Here is a 26578-nt window from a genome sequence, read left to right on the forward strand (position 1 = left end):
AATTGGTCAAATGGGGTTAAAGAGTGGAGAGACAGTCAGTAAATTACGGAAGCTACAAACCAAAAGAAAATTAATATTCTTAATGGTGCACTGTGTAACTTTTTGGGTGGAGGATCCCCTCACTACTTGTCTCCATGGTGATATTGGCACATTACAGCATTAGACATAGCCATTTCCACAAAAAACAAGCATGTGACACCACCAAGATAAGTTACAGGCCAGATCTATGGAAAGTTGACCCAACTCACAGTAAGAATGCATGTATTTTAAGGTATTTTTGAGAAATAAAGACATCTTTAATTGAATGAATGCAATATGGATTTGTTTAATAGTGTACTGCATAATATTCCAGATAATGCAATAGCATCACCAGAGACAAGCAGGTGGCAGACCCTCCCCCCTGGAAAGTTACACAGTGCACCTTTAAAAGGCCCTGCACATTATTTGATTGTATGTATTTAGAGTAAAATTTGTCTTGCCCTTGTACAGATCTATTGTATAAGGAGCTCTTGAAGTCAGAACAAGTCATGCTTCAAATTATAAAAGCTTATAAAATTATCGCTGTGAATAATTAGGATTAGAGCCCGACCGATATATCGGTTGGCCGATATTATCGTCTGAAATGGGCACCTGGAGACATATCGCTATCGGCCGATATGCTTGCTGATAGGGGCCGATATTTCACGTGGGCATGTGATACATCGTTAAAAATCTTAGACTCTCTACATTATGTTCATTTAATCCAATTTACAGACAGATAAATGTCCTAATATGTGGCTCCGCATCAGTATTTATCTACGGAGTAATTTGTCTGAGTGTGTTCCATACTGTCCCTGAACACACCCCCAGAGTTACGTCACTCACGTGCGTTTGTTTACACCCGCAGCGGTGCGCAACACTGAGATTATATTCTTTTTACGGACAATCGGTTTGAGTCTGGATTAAAAGGACATTTATTAGTGCAGACTTGTGATGTGAGGAGGAGCCTGTGTGAGCGGTGAGTGTTGGAAATATGTTGACTTTGAAGCTAGTTTTGGTCATTTGTTATGGATTAGCTGCTGTAGCTCTCGCACATAAACAGCCTGTTTTCTATTAGCATATTGTAAAGTGACTATATTGGCCGTATATTTGTTACTGGACCTGCGTTGATATGTAAATGAGCTGTGAACAGACGTGTGAATTATGACATTTGCGCATATAATTAATTACCGCGGCGCGCACGTATTTACGGCTAAAGGCTAATAGCGATTGTTTCTTTACTAGTTATGGGTCGGTCGCGAACGAAATGACTCTTAGAGCCGACTCTTTGAAGCGAACGACGGGGGCCTGATCCTTATTGGAGCCGTGTTTTCTCTTTCTCTCACTTTTTTTCTCTTCGCCACGTGCAGACTCGTGGTTTGACAGCGGCAGCGGCTGAAAACGAAACTTTGAGAAATTTGCGTGTACGTAGGATGAAAAAAGGAGCATATTTGGCTGTAGTTTAGCATAAAATAAATAAGTCCCGGTTTAGTCCTTTTTCAGTCCTGGTTCAGACCTGGTTCAGTCCTGATTCAGTCCTGCTTTAGACGTGCTTTAGACCTGCTTGCAACAAAACAATCTGAAGAGCCGCTTGGGAGTCAAAAGAACCAGCAGCTTTTAGTGAGCCGAGCCAAAAGAGCCGGTTCTCTAAAAAGAACTGGAATACCCATCACGAGTGTCTAGAATGTGATGCAAAAATGCCATTAAACCAACCTACTGTCTGTAAATATGATGTAAAGAGGCAGAATAACAATAAATGTTGCCTAAATAAACCCAATTTAAAATCCACCAGAGCTAAATCTAAGTTTTTTAAACAATTCAACACTTACAGTGAATTTTTACATCACTAAATATATCGGCGATTATATCGGCTATCGGCAGCTCCAACTCCCATTATATCAGTTTCATATCGGCCACAGAAAAATCCATATTGGTCGGGCTCTAATTAGGATGCACAAGGTAAGAGAAATAACTTTGGGCTACACGGTTTAAAATGAACTAGTTCCGTTTTTTACATTTTACGACAGCAAAAATCAGGTACACCTCCTTTAATAGTAATATGCACTGCCATAGCAACACAGTTTCAGGCACATGTAGTTTGCTTTAATAACTGGAGCCCTGTTGACTGATTTATGTGGTAATGATGAGGAAAGCAGGTCAGATAGAGTGAAAACAAATAGTGTTGGACAGGAGGATCCAAAGCACAAATGAAGGGGGTACAACACTGACTCAACAACACTGAGAAACTTGGCTCTCCTGACAGCTCATGTCCTCTCACCTCAAGCTGTCCACTGGCCTAACGCGCTGTGCAGATGCCAATGCATCACTGACAGTGCATAGAAAAAACAATCTATGTACCAGTGTAAAAGGTGACTAAATATCGAACAGAACACATTTATCAAACAACAATACAGGTTTTCTCACACTACCACGGTATATGAGGATAATAGGTCACAGTAATAACAGTCTTAAGTGCAATTGTGTACAAGCCTGGAGGCAAGGAGTGTTTCGAATCCGAGCAATCTAATGCAGGAGGTGACAAAGACGGAGCTATAAAAATAATTTTATTCAGACTTCACTTTCTGAATGTTCTCTGCGTGCGTGTGCCAACAAATGGATTTCATGCTATTGCTTTTAATGAGGCATTTGCAACCATCGTGTGACCTTCAAATGACTTCTAGAGGCGTCAGTATTTCAACAATAAATATCAACGCTAGTGCAGGCAGAGCACGAATGGAATCACGATTTACCCCGGTCAAAAGATGGAAAAAGAAGAGCTCAGAACAGCTGACGAAGGGAAATGTGGTCTTAAGCGATCAGGCGCTGATAGTTTGATAAATAGTCACGATTTACTTTTGTCATTCACACATTTGGCAGAACTAACACATATTACAGGCCATACTTTACAAGATTCTCCCCTTAGCCTGAAAGATGTCTCTCCCTCTTTTTTACTGAATTAACTGATACGTTGCAGTTGATGTCATCAATATTCCCTAGTGGTGGAGCTAACTAGAGGCACCGCTCTGTCTGAAGCTCTTTTGCTCAAGTTAAACTCTGAGCTTTGTTTTAAGACAATCTGACCATGAAGAAGTGACTTAGTTAGAATTACAACAGGCACACTCTAGCAAGTATTAGTCAGTTGTTAGTTAGTCACTCTCACCCTGAAATTCCAGCTCCTAAACTGGACCATGAATGCTCATATTGATCACAGACTCCTGAAAATGTGTTATTTAAATCCATTTTGTGCAGTAGAAGGTTGATTATTAATTTCTATAATTCATCATAGATACATTTTTAGAAGATTTTGTACATTTATAATATATATATATATTTTTATAATCCTAATTTAGGTTTACTGTGTCAATTGCATAAAAAACAGGTTTAGTGGGCATTAGACAAACTATGCAGCATTATCATCATTAATTAGTTTGTTTATTTACACATATTATACACATAATTTTGGACATCATTCAGTTAATTTAAATGTTAGTGAACATTGAATTGTAATTAAATTTAAGGGAACAAATTGCAAAGACAAATTATTAAATTATAGACAGATTATTTGAGATCTGCTTTTATGATTTGTTATTGATTTCACTGTGATTATGAGACATTATGGAACATAGTCAGTAGCCACCACTATTTACCTGACCAGCCAGAACCACACATTTAGACAAAACTTTACAAAGATGAGTTGATCTGGAACCGAATCCTGTCTTCCTGATCTTAGAGGGTGTGACTGATAGGTGTATAAACCAATCAGAGGGACGCATGCTCCGTTAATGTCAAAAACAAACATGGCTGTTTACCTGTAAAAAGGGAGGAAAACAACATAAAAGACTCAGAAACCACACAGATTTGTACAGAATCAACAATTGATGAACCAAACTTTTCTAAAAGAAGATATATTTTGTTCTGAATGTTTCCTGAAAAAGAATTTTGGAAAGGAGATGTCTTTGACATTTGACAGACACTTAATACAAATTAACAGCTGTGGTTTAACAATTAACCACTGTCTCAAGTTTGGATGGAGGATTTTCCCCCGCTAATGTACAATTCCTTGGACTTGAACACAATGTAGAAGGGACTGGCTGGTCAGGTAACATTGTACTCAATGAAAATAATAAAATTAGGATTTCTATAATGACAATACCAGAAACAACACATGCAGTACTTGTAACAACAAACTAAATATTTCGCATCTGAATACCTGGTTGGCGTCTTTGTGTCTAATAATAACAAAAGAAGAGTTTGATTGTTAAACAGGCAGAGATGCGGTGAATGGCCTAACCCTTTAAGAAGAATACCAGGCTGAGCTAGGCAAACACACATAGAAACACATGAAATTCCAATCTAAGCAATGAGAATTCCAATAAAAAAATAACACTTACGGAGAGCACAATTACAGTTATAATGGAACTGGCTTAACTTCTACAGCTTCCCACGTTCTTCATGTTCTTCTGATCATCCTTCTATAGTGATCCAAATAAGGTGAGATCATTGCTCATTGTGTAAATACAAGGATTACCCAATACTGGTAAATGTATGTGAGAATAGAAGAGGACACCCACTCTATCTCTTATGTAAAATAAAGACGTTACAGCGCCTTCAGGAATAATAACAGGTTGTCAAAATTGAGGCATTTTGAAATAACAATTACAACACCTTGGTTGCAATTAGAGATTAAAGCAAGGGTGAAACACTACTGCAAATGTGTACTGTTTAAGTGCTGATAAATGCTAAAAAGAGGGACAAATCACAAGTGCATTCAGCAGTGAAACTGTTCACGTTGAGAATATTAAAAAGGGCCCATATTACTTTATTTTCTGATATATTTTTCCTCAACAAAAACATACCTTGGGTTGTGTTTTGTGTCATTCAAACCCTGCGTATTTAGGCTGAGTTCTTCTACCAAACCGAAAACACTATGTTCCACCTTGTGATGCCACACAGGAAGTGCTCCACTATGTTTTTAAACTCCATACACCTTCACTAGAATCATCTGGATGATTTCAGACCTGGAATTGGAAGTCTCTACTGCACTAAATGTAAAGCTAGCTGAGATATACTAATAATAAAGGGTTAATCAAACATGTCTGAAACAAAGCAAAACTCCAGGTATGTTTTTGATGAGGTAACAACATTCTAACATGGCTTAAAGCTCATATGAGTCAATTTGGCGTAATATAGGATCTTTAATAGTAACAATACTTTACCTCCTTTTGTAAGGTCAAATGAGTGAAGACAAAAATGTATATCTTGATTGACATTTTACTCCATGTATGTTTTTGATGAGAAAAAATGTTATAACATAAATGTATGTGTCAATCCTGTTCCTTCCATCAAGGCTAAACTGTAACTAACTATAACTATACAGTATATTAGCCATATAGAAATGTGACAATTTACCATAAATTGCAACTAAAATTAACCAAACTAAACTAAACTAAACTGAACCAAAAGACGAAAACACTGTATGCCAGAACTATGCCAACAGCAAAGTGATAAAGCAGTTTTGAAGCTGTACAATACCACCTCTTAGTTCACATTTAGTTCACAGCTGGGACAGAACTAAACCTGTACATTGATAAGGACTAAACCAGAACTAAAACAGGATCAAAACAAGTCTACATATCAAAACTTAACAGGGTTTGAAATACCCAAAAATCTGGGCATCTGCACTTCTGTTAACAGATTAGCAAACGATCTTAACTGTGAAGAATGGGCTAGTCTCACATCTGGAGGGTTTGGCGGAGCAGTAGCATTTCTTGACTGTGGTTGTTTGTAGATATACAGATTAGGGAGCTGCTTTGATGACAGAAGACAGAAGATATGATCAGTAATTCTCAACATAACAACTTTTCAACATTGAATCTATGGCGTAAAACAACTGCCACTGTCCAAAAATGCACTGGGGCTGTCTTAAGCAGTTCAGATCACTGGTATGCCTCCACAGCATTAGCAAGCAACTGAAATCCCTTTGTACACACTATTTGATGTCTGTGTAAACATGAGAGTGAAGGGAGACCAGAGAAAAGCACTCATGTCGGCAAATCTCTGTGTCAACTCAATGGTCCTCTTTGTGTAAACTAGTTTAAGTATATTAGAGGTGTTTGGATGGGGACAACAACTGGTATAGTATGTACTAGTATTTTTATAAAGGTGAGATATATGTTGAAAATGGGATACTATTGTAAAAATGAGTGAAAAAAACAAGACAGAAATTAAAAACATGGAAGTACAATGTAGAAAAAGTGATATTTTTGCATTTGGTGAATGATTTCACAGGTTTTTTGTTTGTTTTCTTTAGTTTGTGCAATACATTTTTGTCAATACCACTCCAACCTACACAGCTGTAAGTACAGTACAGTAAGTTCCACTTTTAAGTTGTTTATGTGAAACACTAGTGAAGGAGGCTGCAAATCTAAATAAAAATACATGTTTATGCTTTTGTTTGGCCTATATCGATATATCTGTAATTACTATAATTATTAATAGTATTTTAAGCCTTTCAAAGTTAAACAGAGCATGCATTTTTAGATGACATTTACTGGCTTGCATTTACATGCAATGATCTATACATAAGACAATGGGCAACTAAGAACTTGGTGATAGACTATGGCACACCTTAACACACCTACAATGTGTCATTTTGGAGAAGTACCAAAATAACAAGTCATCATAAGTGGTACATTGAACTGATGTTTTGAATTTCAAACTAAAATCCGACTTTTAAACAAAACTGTTGACGCACAGATGGTATGCTATCAGTTACAACCCAGTGATGCAATACAATGAATTTAAATGCCATTCAATGATCTCCCACAACTATGTTTACTTTATCAACCAAACTTCAAATAAATCATTAGATTATGTTATATTTGCATGTGGGTGATTATTACAGCTAAATGTCTTCCTGCAGGACATAGCAACAGTGAGGAAGATTAATGGGTCTTATAAATATTTAGAGTAATGCATAGTTACGCTCTTCTCACCTCAGCCCTCACCTCGTGCTAACTTTACCAAACTAATTAAGCTCCTGTGTGTTTTTAAGCAAGACACAAAACAACAAAAAGCTGCAGGCATCCGCTCTGCTCATCTGTCATCATACAGGTAAAAATAGAAGGAGAGGTATGCGCTGAGACAAAGAAAAAATAGTTTAGAGATAGGAAGAGGGAATGATGACGGTGTAGACACTGCCGGTGATAAAAATAGTCAATCTTTCTTATAATGTCAGACAATTCTATGAAATGTAAAAAAAAAAAAAAAACTGAGTTTGTCTGCCAGGTTAAAACATGCACACACTTCATACTTAAAGGTGCATTGTGTAACTTTTCACAGAATTGTATTAAACCTTTCTATTTTCATGGAGACAAATCAGATGCAACCCCACTCACTGTCAGAATACCTGTTTTTCAAGGTATTTTTGAACTATAAAAAGTAGAGCTGTTTAATGCTATACTGTGGGACATTCAAGGCAAAGCAATGACATATCCATAGAAAAAAAGCAGGTGACAGACCCCCTACCTAAAAGTAACACAGTACACCCTTTAACAAAGACTTCAAATTTTTCAGTTACAATTATTATATTAGAAGAGAAACAATTGTACACATATATACAATTATTTGTACCATGTCCAAACAACAGTGAAATATGGTTTTCTCTCATACATACAGCTTTATAGTTTTTAAAGTTAATGTGATATTACTTTTTTGTAGTACAGATTCAGTGGTCATAATATATATTTTTCTTTTTTTTGTTATTACAATATATAATATACAATATAGTGACTAAATGGTAATCAGAATGATCAATTAATTAACCAAAAAAATCCATACATCTCTAACCAGAACATATAGTTGTCATGTTGTCAAATATTAATAAAGTAATTTGCTCATAAATGCTTCAAAATAAAAAATACTGTAGTGGTACCCGCCCACCAACAGGAGGCCTTACTATTATTACTCATTGCTCAGTTGCTTTCAGTAGTTTAAAACAACACAGATGGAATCAAATAAAAAAAATTATCAATTATTTTAAGGTTTAGATTTTGTCCATTTAAGCGCCATTTATAAGCAATACCAGACTTATTTGCACCATGTTTCATTTCACATTTCACAATCTGTATTATTAAAATACTGAAAACATCATTCATCTCTTGACGACAAAGATTAAATTCATCCTTCAGAAAATCAATAAATCCAAGCATTCCATAAAAGTAAAAGTCACAGGAGAAACAGTATAGTCTAGTATAACAGTATAACAGTATAACAGTATAAGGCCTTTATTTAAATGGCCAAAGACAACATGTTCAGACCAGACACTCTCTTCATCGGGGCTTAGCTAGAATTATTATTAAATTTATCCTATTGGCTTTTGTGGTATTATAGGGCACAATACCTGTCAATCAATGTAAATTAACCCTAATTACTCTATGTAAACAGTAAACCATGTGTAATAAAACCTGCAATTAGATCGACAAAAATATTCATAAACACAGACTAAGACTTAGGCTAATTGTATTGATACAGAAGTGAAATTACTTGGACATGGTAGTTCACACATAACAATTAAATAACCACAAGCAAAAAATACAAGTTAATAGAAATTAAAATAATAAAGTGGCAAAAATAGACTATAAAAAATGTGTATATTTGACACAGTTTATTAGCTATGGACAAGTAGAATAAATACTAAATTAGAGGAATGCCATTTTACTCAGTTTAAATTATGTTTTAGTCAAATTAGTCATGTCTGATTTTGTATTCCTCACAAAAAATTCCTTTTACCTGTGGCACTTCCCACACCGGGCCTCTATCTCTGTCTTGTGGCTCACTGCTGCCATCTATGCCCCTCTATGCAAACTACACTCCTATAGTTTTGGCTTTTCTTTGCCTTTAGAAGATTTGGGTTATTTGAGGCATGATTTAACATACAGATTTAGATGCAATCATATTTAGCTTTGCGCTACTATTTATTGACCTACCGCCTATAGTTAAACCTCAGAAAGTCCCCCGTTATTCCCTCTTGTCTTTCCCAAACATCATGTGCTACAACTTTGCTGGAAAACTGAAAAAGAACTGACTCATGAGCGGAGCAACAAATCTGACCCACAAGGATCAACCACAAAACATTCCCTGAGTTCGAGCGAAAAGGGAAAGTGCAGACATATTTCTTTTGGCACACAGAGGCCTATTCTTAAGCTAAAGTTCACTCTCAGCACAGCCAGGCCAGACACACGGCCTTATATGAAGCCTAACCTTTCAAAATCAGGATCAGTCAGCTCCGGGAGAGATCTGAAAGCCCACTACAAGGCCACCAACGCTAAACTACTACTCACTCAGTACGTGCAAAAACATGTGTGCTCACTGTAGAACACTGTAACAATTATTGCTGAGAAATTGAAATGGTAGTTTCAAAGGTTGAATTGCAAAGACTGCAGTAATGTAAGTGATACAATACCCACTTTAAACAAAAAATAGACTTAAAGTACGTATGACAGATTGATGATTTTCCAAGTTTGACTTAATTTGGTGTGATAATACCTAAATTACAGGAAGCAGAGTCCTATTTTAGAGAGTTTCATATTGGTAACATCACAGTAGGAGAATTCTACCTAAAAGTTTGTCAGAATTTACACAATTTTAGCTAAATCTTAAATATAATGACCTTAACGAGTTTAAGGAAAAATAGTAGTCTAATCTGTCACAGGCACTTGAATATAAAAAAAACAGCTAACCCTAGAATTTAGTTTCTAATTAGCTTCTTATAAAATATATGTATATATATTTTTTTTATTTTATATATCACTTTCTGTAATTAACCTAAACCTCAACTTAAAGAACAAATAAATGCCTCTCACTCCAGTGCCACTCAAAATTATCTAATTTAGTCCTCAACAATAATGTGCTTTTACTGTCACAAGATTTTCTGTAGACTTGTTGATTAAAGGGCCCATATTACACTATTTTCTGATCTATGCTATAATGTTTCCTCATCAAAAATATACCTGGAGTTTTGTTTCATTCACACATGTTTAATACCCTAAACATGCAGAAATTGTCTGAGTTCTTCTGTCAAACTGAAACACTCAGTTGCACTTTGTGATGTTATGTGGTAAAACATGCTCCACTGTGTTTTTAATCTCTATACATCTTCACTAGAATAATTTGGATACTTTCAGCAAAGGAATTGCCAATGTCTATTGAACTCAAGGTAAAAGTTAACTGTTAACTTGAAAGCTACCATTTCATTACATCACAAGGTAAAACAGAGCATTTTCAGAATTGGAGATAGACAGTTTAATAATAAAGGATTCCTAAAAAAAAAAGTGTGTGAATGAAACAAAACACTATTCTGGCCATGTTTTTGTTGAGACAACAACATTCTAACATAGCTTAAAGCTCACAAGAATCAAGTTTGGGTAATATAGTACCTAAAAGCAACCACATTGTTCTGAAAAGCATGAGATTCCTGTATCAAATGTAAATACATAAACCATGTTTAAAATGTGAACTTTGAAAACAATCCTAAACAAAAATCACAATTAGACTTTTTTCCAAAATTGTTCAACTCTTCTATATATTCCTTGCATCTCTGTTCGGCCAAAACCGCACAGATTTAGAAAGGCAATTTTCAAACAATGGAAAACATGGCACCTTAAACACATTCAGACCGCACATACGCAGCTAATGATTCCTGAATGAGGGAAAACACGCGCTTCAGCTGGGAATGTGGAGTCTGGACTGGGATAAGGCCTCGTGCCATGCAGCAGTCATAGAGTGTGATTGGACGATGCAAATGTAAACACCAATCAGAGAGTGAGTAAACCCGGCCAATGGACTGTTAAGAAGACCACTCATCCCTACATCAAGTTTACAAGATTATTAACACTACACACTAGATTATGTTTATTCAAAACTTAAAAATAACAAAGTAATTCTGTTGTTAAATGGAATAAAGCAACACAATATTGTAGATTATTTTGAAAATGTTTGTTTCAATTACATGTTACTACACAGGATTGGATTGTTAATAGAAAGAAGATGATTCAGGGTGAAATGATGATTTACATTTCAAAATTGAAATAATGAAACAATTTGTATGAAGATATAAACATAAAGCCGCCTCTATTTGGTTTGTTTGGCTTCGGCTGGACAGCATAATCTATTTAGTACAAGGAGATAGAAGTTGTTTTTTGCAACATGCAGCTTTTCTGGTAAAGGATCTGCCCCCTAGTTATCTTGATGAAGATTTTATTGCTTTGCCTAATATGTTCGACAGTATGTCATTAAATGTGTTTGTTTCCATGGAATCTAGCAGGTGGTTCCATTGGGCCAAAATTACATGCCAGATCTGTGGAGAAGTGACCAAACTCACTTAGTTCTATATGCTTTTCATGTTAAGTCAACTTTTCAAGTTGTTAGCAATACAATTGTAACAGAATCAATGCAAGATAGCCAAGTTTAAGGCCATATTGTGTAACATTCCAGGTGAAACAAAAACATCTCTATGGAGACAAGCAGTTTGCAAATACCCTGCCAGAAAAAATACATGGTGCCGCTTTAAAGTAATTTACCAAAACAGGATTTATAAATGAAATGAATTACAATTCTGACAAAGAGCTGTAAATGGCCTTGTAAATCCAATCTGTAATTTGACAGTCAAAAATAAACTGAACTTCTTGTTTATGTCTAAAACAGATGGCTTTATATTACAATAAACAGTTGCATCTTCTTCCAATTGTAAAAGTCGGTTTTAAGCAATAAAAGTATGATGTCTGTGTAATCCCTCAATCTTCCAAATAGGAGCCATTTTCTTTGCTATAATAAAAGTATGACTTCTAAACTTTAAGAAAATACTGGCTACACAGTGCGCTAAATGACACACAAAGCACTCCAAACAACATGACTGACAGAGTACAGATGTTGAGAAACCCCAGCCACAATCTGTAGTAAGTGGTAGGATTAGAAGATGTGTATAAGAATGAACCACAGGCAACCTTAAGCTCTATAAACACATCAACACTCCAGGCAAACACAGCCAGGATTTAAGGCCAAGCTACTGAAACACAGACAGAACTGATAACATGCACTAGCAGGAAAAACAGGTGAACATAATGAAAGAGGAACTATGAAAATCTACTGCTACTAGTGACAACAAAAGATTTCAAAGTTCAGAGTGAATGGTTCTGTATTCAACACATAACAAATCACTGCAGGTCGGTAGGTAGTAGTTTCAAACTCAATTTCAATACTAAGGAATACAGTAGACTCATACCAATTCCGATACCACAGTGTTAATAAAAAACACTTTCTTTATAGACTTTCTTTTATATTACCATGTGGTAATATCTGTGTAAATCCTCAGTCATCCAGGTAGGTTCCATAGTGGTCCATGGTGAATACTAGTCTGTGTAGCTAGAGATCATTCAAATTATTCAGGAAAGGTTCCTTTCTGTCAGTGAAAGTGACTTTAGTATTGATACATGCTCAAATGAGTATCTAGGTTTGGTATCAATTAGTATCTGATTTTCACTACTTATGACAACCTTAGCAGGTAGAATAAATATATATTGGTAATGATAGAATTTAACAGAATTACAAAAGGTCCTTGTGTTATCTCAGTATTCACATGGCCTAATTTAGTCAAGTTTATACACTATTGCTCTCCTTTGGATAATTTCTTGTTTGATACTATCATGGAACTTATGTGGTCCACTTTTAGACCTGATTTAGACCTAGATTAGATGTGTAATAATTCAAACTTCCGGGGTACTTGTTGTGGAAGGTTTGAACACCACTGTGTTGTCTGATCCAGTATGTATGCATTAGAATATTGTATTTAAAATGGATGTGGAATTGTATCTTATCTGCTCTTCTGGCACAAAATTTGGAATTAATTAAGCAATGTCTCATCTCATATACAGTTTCATACACAAGTTTCTATAAGAGAAGTAGATGGTATGAATTTGTCTATTTGAATATTCATGTCTCTAGTGAACTGTTTAAAAAAAGTTGGACATTATAAAATGAATGAGGCTTGTAACAAAACACACATTAGTTCTATTTATGCCAAGCAAGCCAACAAAACCTGCTGTGTTCTAGAGTTGTCACGGATATAAAGGGCAAGGCAAATAGTAGTTATTTTCTCCACAGTTATAACAGTCAGCTTAAAACACCTCGTTCTGTCCTTTCACTATTCCCAAAGCTAAAAACACCCCCGGCTTTAATAGAACATTCTCATTGTTGACTCCAGCGGAAACAAGCACCCACACGGACACACACTTCATCTTGAAATGAAATAAGACTTCCTGAAAAGAGATTCCTCATAAGTCGCAAATGCATTGATGTAAGAATAGTGTTATAGTGAGACCACACAATTAGTGACCAAATCCAGACTCAGACTAAGCTGTAAGATTTGGGGCTGAACCAGATCATGGAGAACACTGAGGCTGGGTAAATCAAATAATATGGAGCATAAAGTTGAACATTTTAAAATATAAAATGCTTTCTTATATAGTGCTTCTCTATACTCTCAAATTTCAGTCATTGATTCCATACTTGGTGGTAATTGGGCCTGTCATGATAATATATGGACTTACTATTCAATATATGTTCGATGGAACAATCGTTTTTGGGGGTCTATATTTATCGTAGGTATTTTTTCTTTGTGGGGGGGGGACTTTTTGTATTTTTCTGTGCTATGATAAAATAGGATCTGTAGAGTGTAAAAAAACTAATTTAGGATTATTGTATCAATGGCACAATTTAGTTTCAATATTATTGTCTATATTTTCCTGATCATTCTATCACACTTTAAAATTTCAAATCATGACAGGCCTAGTAGAGATAAGATAGCACTGTAGTCACAGTTGCCCTCATGGAAGCAAGGCTGCCAATCTGTGCCACTGGCCATTTTCCCCCTGACCATAATGTATGCACTACACTAACCGCTTATGTATTCACAAACATTAAATTCATAATGTGAGTCTTGGAACAACACGTGAAACACAGTCAGCTACTACTTTGGGAAATGATAAGAGAGTAAAACATTAGAACGTTTTTATTATTATTCATTAAAAGCAATTCAGCCTTATCTGCATGTCTTTGGACAGCAAAAAGACGAGATGGTCCCTGAGCACATAGGGGTAAGTGTTGCTGTCATATTGAAAACCACGACACTAAAACAAATCGACACTAAAACAAGTACTGATGCAAAAATATATATATAACACATAAATAGGAAAAACTTTGAGCATTTGAACAGTTCAGAATGTTCTTGAGAACTAGTGATGAGTAATCACCATGAAACCTCTAGTCTATTGTCTAAAAAAAGAGCTTTTTTATTATGATTGTGGCATTGAAATAGGTATTGATACTTGACGCAAGGGGTGTTATTCATGGATTTCTATGGGTGAATGTACACAATGTACACAATAGCAAGATTGTCTGAAAACTCCAGAATAAATACAAAATGGGTTTATAAGACACATTTTTAGGAGCCTATGAGCAATATCATCGTTAATGGTTGTGCATGATTTCAATTTTTAAAAAGCTGAGAGCTAGCTTGTGACTGTAATGCTATTTTAGAGGCGCTTGTTAACAGCACAAATCAGATCATCTGTTGCAGCACCAGATAAGTCAGTTCTTTCTAGTCAGATTGTGTTAAAATAAAGTTCAGATTAAATTCTAAAAGTGCTTCAGACAGAGCAGGGCCTCCAGTTAGGATCACGCCCCTAGAGAACGTTGTTGACATCAGATGCAAGGTATCAATTGAGTATCAAGCCTATTTATAGTAGTTTAAATCTGTGACAATGCTAATGGTGAGACAGGTTTTGATTTTAAAAGATGCTGACGTTGACCAGTTTTTACAGCAGTACTAGCTTTACTAGAGAGATGCATTAAACGGACAGTGGAGATGCTGAATAGCTAGAGTGAGTGATCTTTCCCTTCGCGGTAACACAGACTGGAAATGACCCCACACCACTGCTGCCAGTAATCCAGTGGCATCAGCTGTTCTGAGCGACCTGCATGTGGTGAGGTCTGAACCCAATTCAGGTTTTACTGTGTCCAGAGAAATAAACAGAGGAAAGCTGTGCACAGGTACAGGGGTTTTCTAACATAGGAGTGTGTGTGTGTGTGGCCCGTGAAGTTGGACTATGTGGGAGCAAGGAGCAGAGTCACAGCCTCCAACCACAAGAGGATGTGGACAGAGAAATCATCATGTTTCCCACTTTTTACAGATCTGTTCACTATCTTCTGCCAGTCTGCTAAAAACCGTCTGTTACTATACAAGGCAAAGATCTGTTCTATAAAACGTGGCTCTTGCAAAAGGAATGTGAAAGTGAATAAATAGCAATCAAATCAAAATCTCATTCACAAAATAATCATCAGAGCCAGACACACAATTTTGGAGGAAATATCTAAACTGAAAATCCAGAAATGTTGAAGCATTTGGTTCCACAGACCTACTATATTAATCTTGTGTTAGTTCTATCATTAGTATCTCCAACATTATTGCCATCATTTTATTTATATAGTGAGAAAATAAATCATCATTTTTAAAAGTCATTTGTACAATCAGTTTATGTTCTACAATAGTAATTACAGAGATATTTTTTAAAAATCCCATATTATGCAAAATTTACTCTTGTGAGCTTTTAGTCATGTTGTTACCTCCGCAAAAACATATCCGGTGTTGTGTTTTGTTTTATTCACAGGAGTAATCCTTTATTATTAGTCTGTTCACATCTCCAAAGCTCAAAATGCTCTGTTCCGAAGCCTTGTGATGTCATGAAGTGGTTATTTTAAACTTACCAGGTACCTATTACAAACACAGCTCCAGGTATGTTCGTGTTGAGGAAACAATATTATAACATAGATCAGAAAATAGTGTAATATGGGTCTTTTAAATAAACCAGGGAAAAACATCGGTCAGTAATTTCTACCATAGACCTGCTCTCCAGCTCTATTCAAACCACAGCCTCTTTCATAACATATTTCAGGTCAATAGAGCCAATAAATGCTTGAATTCACTTTCCAAAGTCTGTCCACCCCAAAAGCTCAGATTTTAGCACAAAGATGTTATTACATGATATCGTAACATCTGGAGTAATGAAAGACGGAGTAGCAAACTGTATACACAAGACTACAACTGCATGGGAGTTCACGCAAAAACAACTATTTATATAGAAAAGAACAAGGAAACAGTGTATTTATGTGTAAAAAGCCAAATTAAACTCATGGTTCACTTCCAAATGTTTAACTAACTAATCACCTTCACCATTCTGCTATGATCCACTGAAATTCTTATAAATCTACTAATTACATATTACATATATAGCTACAAAATAACTACATTTTACAATCAAATATTGTCATATGAAAATGCTTGATTAAGGATATACTATCCACAATTTTAAATTCAGATGTTGCACAAATGTTCTTTTTCTATCCAGTCTGGCTAAGGTCAGGCTGCATTGCGGAGGATCAGAGCCTGGAGACTGTGTGTTAGATTCTCAGTAAAGTCCAGGAGGAGGGAGGGCGGCGCCGAGGGATCTCCAGGGATCACTGCTAAGCTCCAAGACAAAAGGGACATTGTGGCTCAGACTGTCCCATCCAAAAACAAGACTTCCTGTTTCATCAGCTCCAGCATCCTCCACACTCACTCACGGCTCGCTTCCCAGAAGTCAAAAGCCCTTTTTAAACATTGACTAGTAAAAACTCACCATAGCGTAGGAGTAATGAAAGAGAAACTGTTGAATTTTATCAGTAAACAAAACACTCACTCATGAAAGTGTTAAACAGAATTGGAAATCATTTCATCAACTTCCAGTTATGCTATAATGTGTTTTGATTCCCTAAATGTTTCTGAATCAGTGTTTCCCACTGATAGGAACTATGACACCCTTTCCCAAGAGTCATTTTTGTATGTGTGTCATGATCATAAATGAATGAAAGTAACTGCACTGTTCAAAAATAACTAAAGATTAAACAGGGCCAAAAAGGTTTTAAAGCCATTGTAATTAGACTGGCCAAGGTGGCCCTGTTGTATTCTTACGTAACACCACTAGATGCTATCTACGTCTCATAGTATGCCAGTTTTAGTCTGACAGAAGATGACCAGAGAGCACGGTGAGCCTGTACAAAGGCCAGGTGAGGGGAGGGAAAACAGGTTTCACATCTGCCATCTACTGGTACAAAAAAACAAATAAACTTACATATGTTAGCTTTCAACAAAAAAAATAAAATAAGTGAGAAACACTGGCAGTAGTTAAAAAAATTTCTAGTAGAGCAGTCACTTTTTAAATTCCTGTCAAATCAGATACTTTTAAACAGTAGCTTTAATTTGCTTCATCATCAAAAACTAAAATATTTCAGAGTAAACATCTGCCAAACCACCATACCTTGACGTGGCTCTGTGCTCCTAGGTTGTAGACTTCAGTCGGCTTCACCTGGTTCATGATCTTCACCAGGCATGTGCTGTCTGTTAGGTCACCATAGTGCAGTTTCATGTCTAAAGAAATAGAATAGTTATTCTCCTGTTTAAAAATAGCAGACATTTTAATAGCCCATGGAACAGTGCCTTAGACTGGAATACTCACTGCCTTCTGTGTGAGTTTGGGGGTTCTGGTAGAGATGTTCAATGCGGCCAGTGTTAAAGGAGCTGGAACGGCGAATGATGCCATGGACCTATAAGAAAACAAGCAGAGACTGTGGTTATGGTTTTATTGTAACCGGAAAAAGCATTCCTTGTCCTAAACTAACATTTTAATGGCTTATTTATTACTAAAGTCTACAGATTTTTGAGTCATGGTTAATATGCAGAGACAGGTAGAGAGTAGTCTCATGTAAGAGTAGCCTACTGTTACTTCAAAATACTGTTACTCAAGTAGAAGTACAAAGTTACTAAATTATTCAAATCAAAAATATACAACTCAAGTAAGGTGAATTGAAATAAATGTAACATTTGAGTTACAACTGTAACCTAATGCAACTGGATTGAGAAAACATGCAAAAAGTTTGATAATTTCAGAGAGAACACAAAAATTAGATCTGAAGTACAATGAAAGAAATGATCTCATATTGTCATCATAAAGCTTTTGTCACTTAGGCTTCCTCACAGTAAGAGTACGATTACACTGTAAAATATATTACTGAAGTGGGAGTACAGTGTCTGCATACTACTGAAAGAAGTGCAGTTGAATCACTGTACTGCATTTGAGTAAATGAAACAGGTATTACCAATCTCTATAATTACTAAAACGTTTTGATAGCACCATACTGTGTGTGATGCTCTATGTTCGGGGGATACATGAGGAAGCACTGCTCAGATAAGATAACAGAACCTGATCCGAGGGGAGTCCTAAAGTGGGCAAACACTGGGCCTCAACCTCACTTCCTGTATTCACTGTGTACTTCCTGTCTATGTACTCTTCTTTCATGTCATCCCAGCACCTTAAAAATCAATTTGTTACTTTCTCTCATAGCATTTTTAGCTTGAAGGTCGTATATTACACAAAACTGACTTTTGTGAGCTCTAAGCAATGTTGTAATGTTGTTACCTCATCAAAAAAATACCTGGACTTGTGTTTTGTTTTATTCACACATCATGATGTCATGAAGCAAGATTTTCAAGTTAACAGCTACTTTTAGTTCAATAGAGACTGGTAATTCTAGGGCTGAAATTATTCAAATGATATGAGTGAAGGTTAAAACACAATGGGGCACTTCCTATATTATCACATCACATCACAAGGTGTGTGAATGTGTGAATGAAACAAAACACAACTCCGTGTATGTTTTTGATGAGGAAACATTATAGCATAGATCAAAAAATAGAGTAATAAGGGCCCCCAGGTGCACTGTGTAACTTGGTCTGGTGTTTGTCTCAATGGAAATCCCACTTTAAACATCATTCTTGCAGTTATTCAATTACATATGTTATTATGGCTAATAACTTTCAATGAAAAACATGACCTGACCTCACCTGCTTGTCTCCTTCGAGATAGATAAGTTTAATGTTTTACTGTGGAACATTTTAGGCAAACCAATTACATATCCCTAGAAACAAACAGGTGGTGGACAACACACCAGTAAAGTTACACAGAGCCCCCTTTAACATGTTTTTTGTACATCTGGCAGTAAATAAAATCATATTGTCAAAAAAAACACATTGAAAAAACTGCTACAATTTGAAGCCAATTAGCTTAAACCTTGGTCAGTGGTGTGAAGTAAAGTGTTTGCATCCATTAAATGTTGACAGATGTTGCAGCTGCTAGCTACAGCACACCTAGCAGCAGGTGAAAGCGCTGACCTCACTCACACTACCGTATAATAACAACCATTTCCTTGTTAATGGTTTGACCCTGGGGTAAAAGGTCATAAGTTAAGAAGCTCTAGGTAACACAGAGGTTTTATCAGCATAAGGTGTGTGTCAATACAGGAACCAGTGCTTTGAAACTGGAATTGCTGACCATAATGTAGACTTACCAAGGTGTGGACAAGTCACAGGTTTGTTTAGTTTCTGTGAATAGGTGAGGTCAAAGGATTACAGTTAATGCAAGTTGCTGAGTGCCAGTATATGCATGAGTTTCAACTTCCTAAACTTCCTTAAAATTGTGAGGACTTTTCACTATTCAAATGATATAATATTGGATTTTGAATTGATATCGCTAAGGACTATAAAACTTTACTGTATCAAAACTTATGACCCAGCATGTTGAACCTTATCATTATTTGTTAAGGATTGGCTCACAGACTGTATAAATAAGTGGACCAAGTGTGACATCGCCCATTGCGTTCGGCTCCAGTCAAATGACGCTCATTGAGGCTAGCAGTTATAGGGGCAAGATTGGAGCTGAGTATGATAGTAACGAAAGAGCCAATCCGGAGTGAGGCTGTTGAAGGTAATGCCCTTCCTGTCTGCACTTGTAGTTTAGCACGGAACAGGCGCTTAGCAAGGCTGTCAATCAACCTGCTGCAAGAAAAGAAGGAGTCTGATTTGTAAAATAAAAAATTAAATAAAAAAGGAACCAGATTTCTATGTTATTAATGTTCATATCTTGATTTAAGGACAAAAATGACAAGCCTGACAGCAGCAGTTATTGAGAGAGAGGCGACGGTCTTTCAATACAAAGTGAATTGGAACCAGAGTCAATGGACCCAGAAGCGCACCCATGCACATCTTCTATAAGAAACGCAGCACTTAGCAGGGTAACTAAGTCCACACAGTCTAAGAAATGGTTCCATAAATTTGCCAGTTTAATCTAATGCCTGAAGTCCTATTAATGGACAATAATGAATTCAGAGTTAGTTAGTGGTAGTTATGGAAGTATAAAAGTGAAAAAATGCATAGATAAATGTTAAAAGACATGAGTAAATATCTTTTGCTAGTAAAAAATAAATAAATAAAACAGTCAAAACTTAGACTCACTTTATAACCTTTCTGGAGGAGAAACTCAGCCAGGTATGATCCATCCTGAAAAGATAAAAAGTAAAACACAATTAGGTTATTGAAAGCATGTCCATGTCCATCTTTAATTTATTCATTTATTCAGTTATTTTTATTTACATACTGAAATACTGAAAACATGCATTATTCTCGTGAGCAGGTTCGCCTTTTCACAGATATGACCTGTAACTTGGCCTGGTGGTGTCACCTGCTTGTCTCCATGAAGTTTCAAGCCATACCTTGGAACATTCAAGGCAAAGCATCTCATCGCTAGGGAAACATGCAGGTGGCAGACCCTCCACCAGAAAAGTTACACAGTGCACAATGAAACTGCAAGGGAGAGTTATAAGAGTTTTCCAAATGTCTTTCCTCACTCTCTCTCCAAAACCTAGTAATGACCAAAATTAAATATCTTTTTGCACACAACTGGCAACACATGTGAGCTACTATAAACTGTATATAATTAACTGAATGCAAATCAAATGAGCCAGAAGAAAAGGAAAAAATATCTATCGTCATTAGCACGTTCGCTACAGCTGTAGGAGTGGTTGGTGTGGCAGTGGGTGGAAAGAAAAACAGGACAAATTTGCCTTTCTGACACTTGAATGACCACAGGAAATCAAAACTAACCCCGGGGTGTTTAAAGGTGCTGGAAAACTTTCTCATTCATATATTCATCCTGGTACCACTGGCCCGGAGCATCCACATGAATCAGGGCTTCTGGACAGCGCTGAGGCAGAGGCCCTGTCAATAAGGTCTTGTTCTCTTCACCCATGTAACTCCTCGTCTCTTCTTGTGCCTCACAGTTTCCGACCGCTCATTCTGGAACATTTTGAGCCAGTCGTGCCATTCATCCTCTATTCCCTCTTTGCACTGTGGACATTCCTGCCCCCAGATACAAACCAGATACCTCTCAGGAGTGCTCGGGATCAGTTACTACCTATTTATAAGTGAGAGATATATTGCAAAGTAGATAATATGTATAATATATACTGTAATTTTGAGATGCAAAATTAAAAGAGTATATCATCTATTATTCAAATCAGTTAAAAATGGTCTATTAGAGCTGATTGATGGGAAAATAAAAGTAGAAAACAGAAATGGACATGAGTTAAAAGTTCTAATAATTTGTAAATCAACTGACTGTATATATAAATGGACACTGCTGCATTCCATATCGGAAATGAGCATCTGGCCTCTTCCAGCTCCTCCTGATTCTGGCTCCCATTGACTTCCACCTGCCTTTCCCCCCAATTTTCATCAGTCAACCTGAAAATTATCTAGAACCTATGGACCTAACTACTACCACCATGCGCAATAGTAGCGCAATGTTGTCAGTCATAAACCATGTGATGTGATTGGCTGTTTAAAAAAAACAAAAAAACATTTGTGCATCAAACATTGTCAGGAAGGTCTCAAAACTTCATAAATAATTGCATGTGTAGTCACAAATATGTATGGTGGTTTGTAAATGCAGGTTCATCGGTTGGCAAATAAATGTAACTGCACTGACATTTGTGAATCGCACATTTTCTTTTGAGTTGAGAAATGCTCTTGGGACTGTTGTTACATTTATTTGTACATCATGAATTATATTTGTAAATCTTGTTATATTTGTTTCTGGACCAGAAATGCATTCATGAATCGTGTGACATTTATTTGATAATAAAGACACTCATCTATCTCCATACATAAGTATCACCCTGTCAACCTTGTTGTAACGTGTTCACTCATCTCTCACAATTGTATTTTTATATTATTGTCCTGCATTCAAGGCTTTACTGCTCAGTGCAGACAATTTTGTTTTGCCTTCCCCTTTTCCCACCCACATCCCTGAGGCTCCACTGGTTTCAATTCTTTGAAAAATTAAGACACTAAGCCAAACATGTAGGGTGTAAAATTTCAAGCAGTTAAAAAACCTCCCACCATCATATCCACCTTGCTCTATGTACTCTCTACTACACCTACACATTATACAGCTGCTAAACTTTGACAAATTCACAACTGTTTCAGATGATTAAGTACTCGTCATCATGAGCCTAAGAAGATGGTCCCAGCGCTGGCAGACCCTCGCTCATCCCCACCGCGTTCAAAGTGCTGCCGATGCCATGTCATGTTTTCCTGCCCGGGTGCCAGGGTCAGAGCGTTCCACTCCAGACCAATATGGAAAACAAGCCTGAAGAGCTGCAGTTCTGTTCCCAAACAAGAGACTCCTTTGAGGCCATATTAGCCCATAAACCCAGGCCTCACCTCACTGTTTCCTGTTATGGGGTGGGGGGCTGCTTGGTGTGGACAGGGGTCTGATACACAAACACATTACACTGTATGGTCACGTGACAGGTCAACTTCTCTGACATAAGGTTTGGCTGAAAATATTGGCAGATTTGAGAAACAATATATAAATAGTCTAGTAATAGAAAAACCAATAGGCAACTATTTTATTCGGTCTATAAAGAAGGACCCATCTTTTTTTTTCCAGCAGAGGGCGCTCTCTTTACATAGTCGGCCTTCATAGTTCTTTTGATGTTTTGGTTAGAAATCCGATATTTGCTCTTTTCACCGTATCTGCTATTGGCCATAAAGGTGCACTGTACATTTTTTCTGGTGGAGGGTCTGTCACCTGCTTGTTTCCATGGAGTTATTATGACTTTCCCTGTAATGTCCCATGGTATGACATTAAACACATCTATCTAGCATTTATTCATTACGGGTGTTTCTATTGCTCAAAAATACAATAATTCTGTCTGTGAACAGGGTTGCCGCTCCACAGATCTGACCTGTAAAGTAGCATACAGTTGTCTAACTTGAGATAGATGGGTTTAATCTCTACTGTGGAACATTCTAGACAAAACAACAACATTTCCATGAAGACAAGCAGGTGGCGAACCCTCCACCACATTGAAAAATTAATTTAATGGCTGAAATCAACAGAGGAAATAGAGTAAAAAAAAGTTCCATAAATAGCTTTAACAACCAATTAACAACAAAGCAATGCATTATACAGAAAGCTAAGTGTAAATAGTGGCCAGGGTAAAAGATGTGAGGTCAAAATAACAAGAAAAAATGTAGCATAGACCAATCAAGAGTTAAAAAACTGTGGGTTGAATTGAATTCCTGTTCACTCATCTGCATAACCCACTCTACTCTCAATCAAGGTCCTTCTATTCATCACCACAGACTTTCACTGACTCCACGGGTCATTACAAAGGATGGCCATTTGGATGTGATGTTTATGACAGGGCTGCCAAAATCCCCCAAAGTACATGCACACTAAGGTTAGGAGTGTGCGCCTGCAATGCTCAAGGAAGTAGCTCAATTTTTTTTTTTTTTTTTTTTTTTTTTTTTATTAACTCGTAGGTACTGTAAACTGATGTAATGATTAACTTGCTTGCTTTTCATTCACAACCTGCTAAATATTGCACAATAATATAATACTGGTTGCTTCCATATTTTTGCCAAAACAACATCCCAAAATCTGATTGTCAACTCCCTGAATTCAACTTAAAATTGTGAATCTAGCCCCCTCTGCTGGGCATACATACTTTATATTTAAGTAATCTAATTTCTAATACTAATTACTCTCTAAAAGTCCACAAATCATACATAACATTGTCTATCAAAAATGTAAATCCAAAGTATAATTTGGCCACATAAATTAAAATATATAAAATATGAGAAGTTATTGTTCTGTATGGCAAGGTGGAAAATAAGATGTTGAAGTTTAGATGTGTGTGTGGGTGTGTTACCAGTTATGACAATGTTTGTGATACTGTGTTAACATTAGTTCAGAGGAACCAAGATACTCATATCTCTGTACACATGGGAATCAGAGTATCCTGGATATTTAGAGCGGTAATTATAATAACTATATTGCAGATATGACAAGGAGCTAAAACATGGAACAATTATGCAAATTTAAGGCTTTTTAACAAAAAAGAATACATAGATTCAAGGAAGAACATAAGTGTAAGAACATAAGTGTGGAGCTCTGTTACAGCTTCAGGTGTTTTTAACAGTTGAAAAATATAACAAGAGTCTCACACAATCAGTTTAGTTCAAGAGCAACACAAACAGCCACACAAGTGAGCGTGATGTTAATGGGTTGCTGTCACAGTATCCTGGACACAATCATAACCAGGCTACTGAAACCTGGATACGAGGACACTAGGATACCAGGATACAGGATACCAGGATAGAGTAGACATGAACACACACACATACCGTAAAATCTTATGTATACGCACTCAGTGACTTCTAAGGACAACTGATATCTGCCCCTTAGCGGATAAGGGTGAAAATCATTGTTTGTACATTATCTGAAGAAGTTAAGTAACAGGATAAAATAGGACAATATGTGAGCCTTTTAAATTCCTTGTAAATTCTTGCTGAGTTAATGTTTGAGTGGTCAAACAGATAGGGAGTGACACAGGTATAACAGTTCAAACAAGACAGAAATTAATGGTAACTTTCAGTAAAAAGGTTGAAGATTTGAAACTAGAAAAAAGTTTTGGCAGAGAGGCAAATATGAAAGAGCAACTATTGAGATTCCAAAAGGTCTCATGTGTGTCTTACACTGACCCAGCTAAACAATGTAAGTGTACAGGAAGTGTACGCATTCACATCATACAAAAGGATTCTCAGTTTACACTGCACATATCACCTGTGGTGATATTTGTTATTGACAGAAAACCAGACTTACTGGTTAAGAATTAAACTAATGAAATTAAGAATTTACAGAATTTACAGTTATAGAAAGGATACCAGACTAGCAAGATCTGACATCTAACAAAGCAGTTAAATTATTTCAATCATCAACTTTTAACATAACACATTTTTAAGTGTGATATATTGTTGAAAAAATTTCACGATAAACAACAATATTGAAACCAAATCATAAAGCAGAATTATCTTCAAAAATGTTTCTAAATGTACAATATTGTTAAAAAATATAAGCTGCAATAAATAAATAACAGAATGAAATGCTTAAGTAGTTAGTTTATATTTATAATCACAGAAGTTCATAATACAAACTTATATTGGAGGTTTTCAGATTCTAGAATGTGGTAATTTCATACTTTCAATATGGGTGTTAGATTTCTTTGTTGATTACATTTTAAACTTTGCCATGAAATATCCAAAAGGTAAATTCACAAATGATGAACCTGATATTTTCAATTATTGGCTAAACCCAAGAACTCACTGTACTACAGCATAAATTAGAATTTTAACAGTATTCATTATAACTAGCCAGTCAAAGAGCGTCTGCAAAGAAGGCATTCTTTTCTTCTTCTTCAATTAATAAGCTGATCCAATTCTGGGGCCCTGAAATCCTGGGGCCAAGGACAACAGACCTCCTTTTCCCTGTCTACTGCCCTGAAAGTAATTATCATGACAGTCTTACTGGCTACAGCTGTGGGGAGTGACTGAATAATGAAACAGTGTATTCTCTGAGCAGCTTGTTCAACCCAGTCAACACTTTTAAAGCAGTCATTTTGGGGATTAGCCTAAGTCTCAGGTCATGTTGTAATAGGACTTCATGATATGGCAATACCAAGTGTGTTCCATTATTAAAGGGAACTTGGTGACTCCTATAATCTATTCTTTCTCCTGCATAGTCTTAATATAGCAGAACAATCTTTTAAAAGGGCCTGTATTACACTATTGTAACCTGCCCCGCTCAAAATGTAACACCCTGTGTGGGGCACTGAGCAATGGCTAAAGTTACTTTCGGTTTCAATGGTCTCTACAAGAAAGCTGTTATTAGTTATTAAATATTTAAATATGTATTTACTACATGATTTACATTTTTGGAAAGTGATCACAAAATATTGTATGTTAAAAATCATTTACTCGCGACTTTGACAAGTGCGCTTTTCTGGAGATATCTCAGGCAAACAAATGAGGAATTCAGGACAGTAACGACAAGACCACACAAAACCGGTACAACAAGTTAAATAAAACACAGTGTAACGTGATGAGGACAACATGTTCAAGCTTCTCTATTATTAATTAAGAATTAACAACAGGGTTGGTCTCTTAAACGAAGTACTGTTAAGCCTTTGGCACCTGCCTCTGATAATCACGCTTATTTGACTACAGCACGTC

General features: G+C 36.4%; 1 protein-coding gene across 1 annotated transcript in view; it reads right to left on the reverse strand.

Annotated features, from left to right (window-relative positions):
* gmds (GDP-mannose 4,6-dehydratase) overlaps window positions 1-26578 on the reverse strand; it is a 142218-nt gene that overhangs the window by 115217 nt on the left and 423 nt on the right. The window contains exons 2-4 of the mRNA XM_055165114.1: window positions 20456-20500; window positions 17625-17712; window positions 17427-17536 (exon numbers count right to left, since the gene is read on the reverse strand). Coding sequence (XP_055021089.1) covers window positions 17427-17536; window positions 17625-17712; window positions 20456-20500 — 243 coding nt within the window. The remainder of the gene's footprint in view (window positions 1-17426; window positions 17537-17624; window positions 17713-20455; window positions 20501-26578) is intronic.

The sequence above is a fragment of the Boleophthalmus pectinirostris genome, unplaced genomic scaffold (assembly GCF_026225935.1).
Source record: "Boleophthalmus pectinirostris isolate CB_2022bp ecotype Guang Dong unplaced genomic scaffold, ASM2622593v1 HiC_scaffold_7, whole genome shotgun sequence".
Classification (NCBI taxonomy): domain Eukaryota; kingdom Metazoa; phylum Chordata; class Actinopteri; order Gobiiformes; family Gobiidae; genus Boleophthalmus; species Boleophthalmus pectinirostris.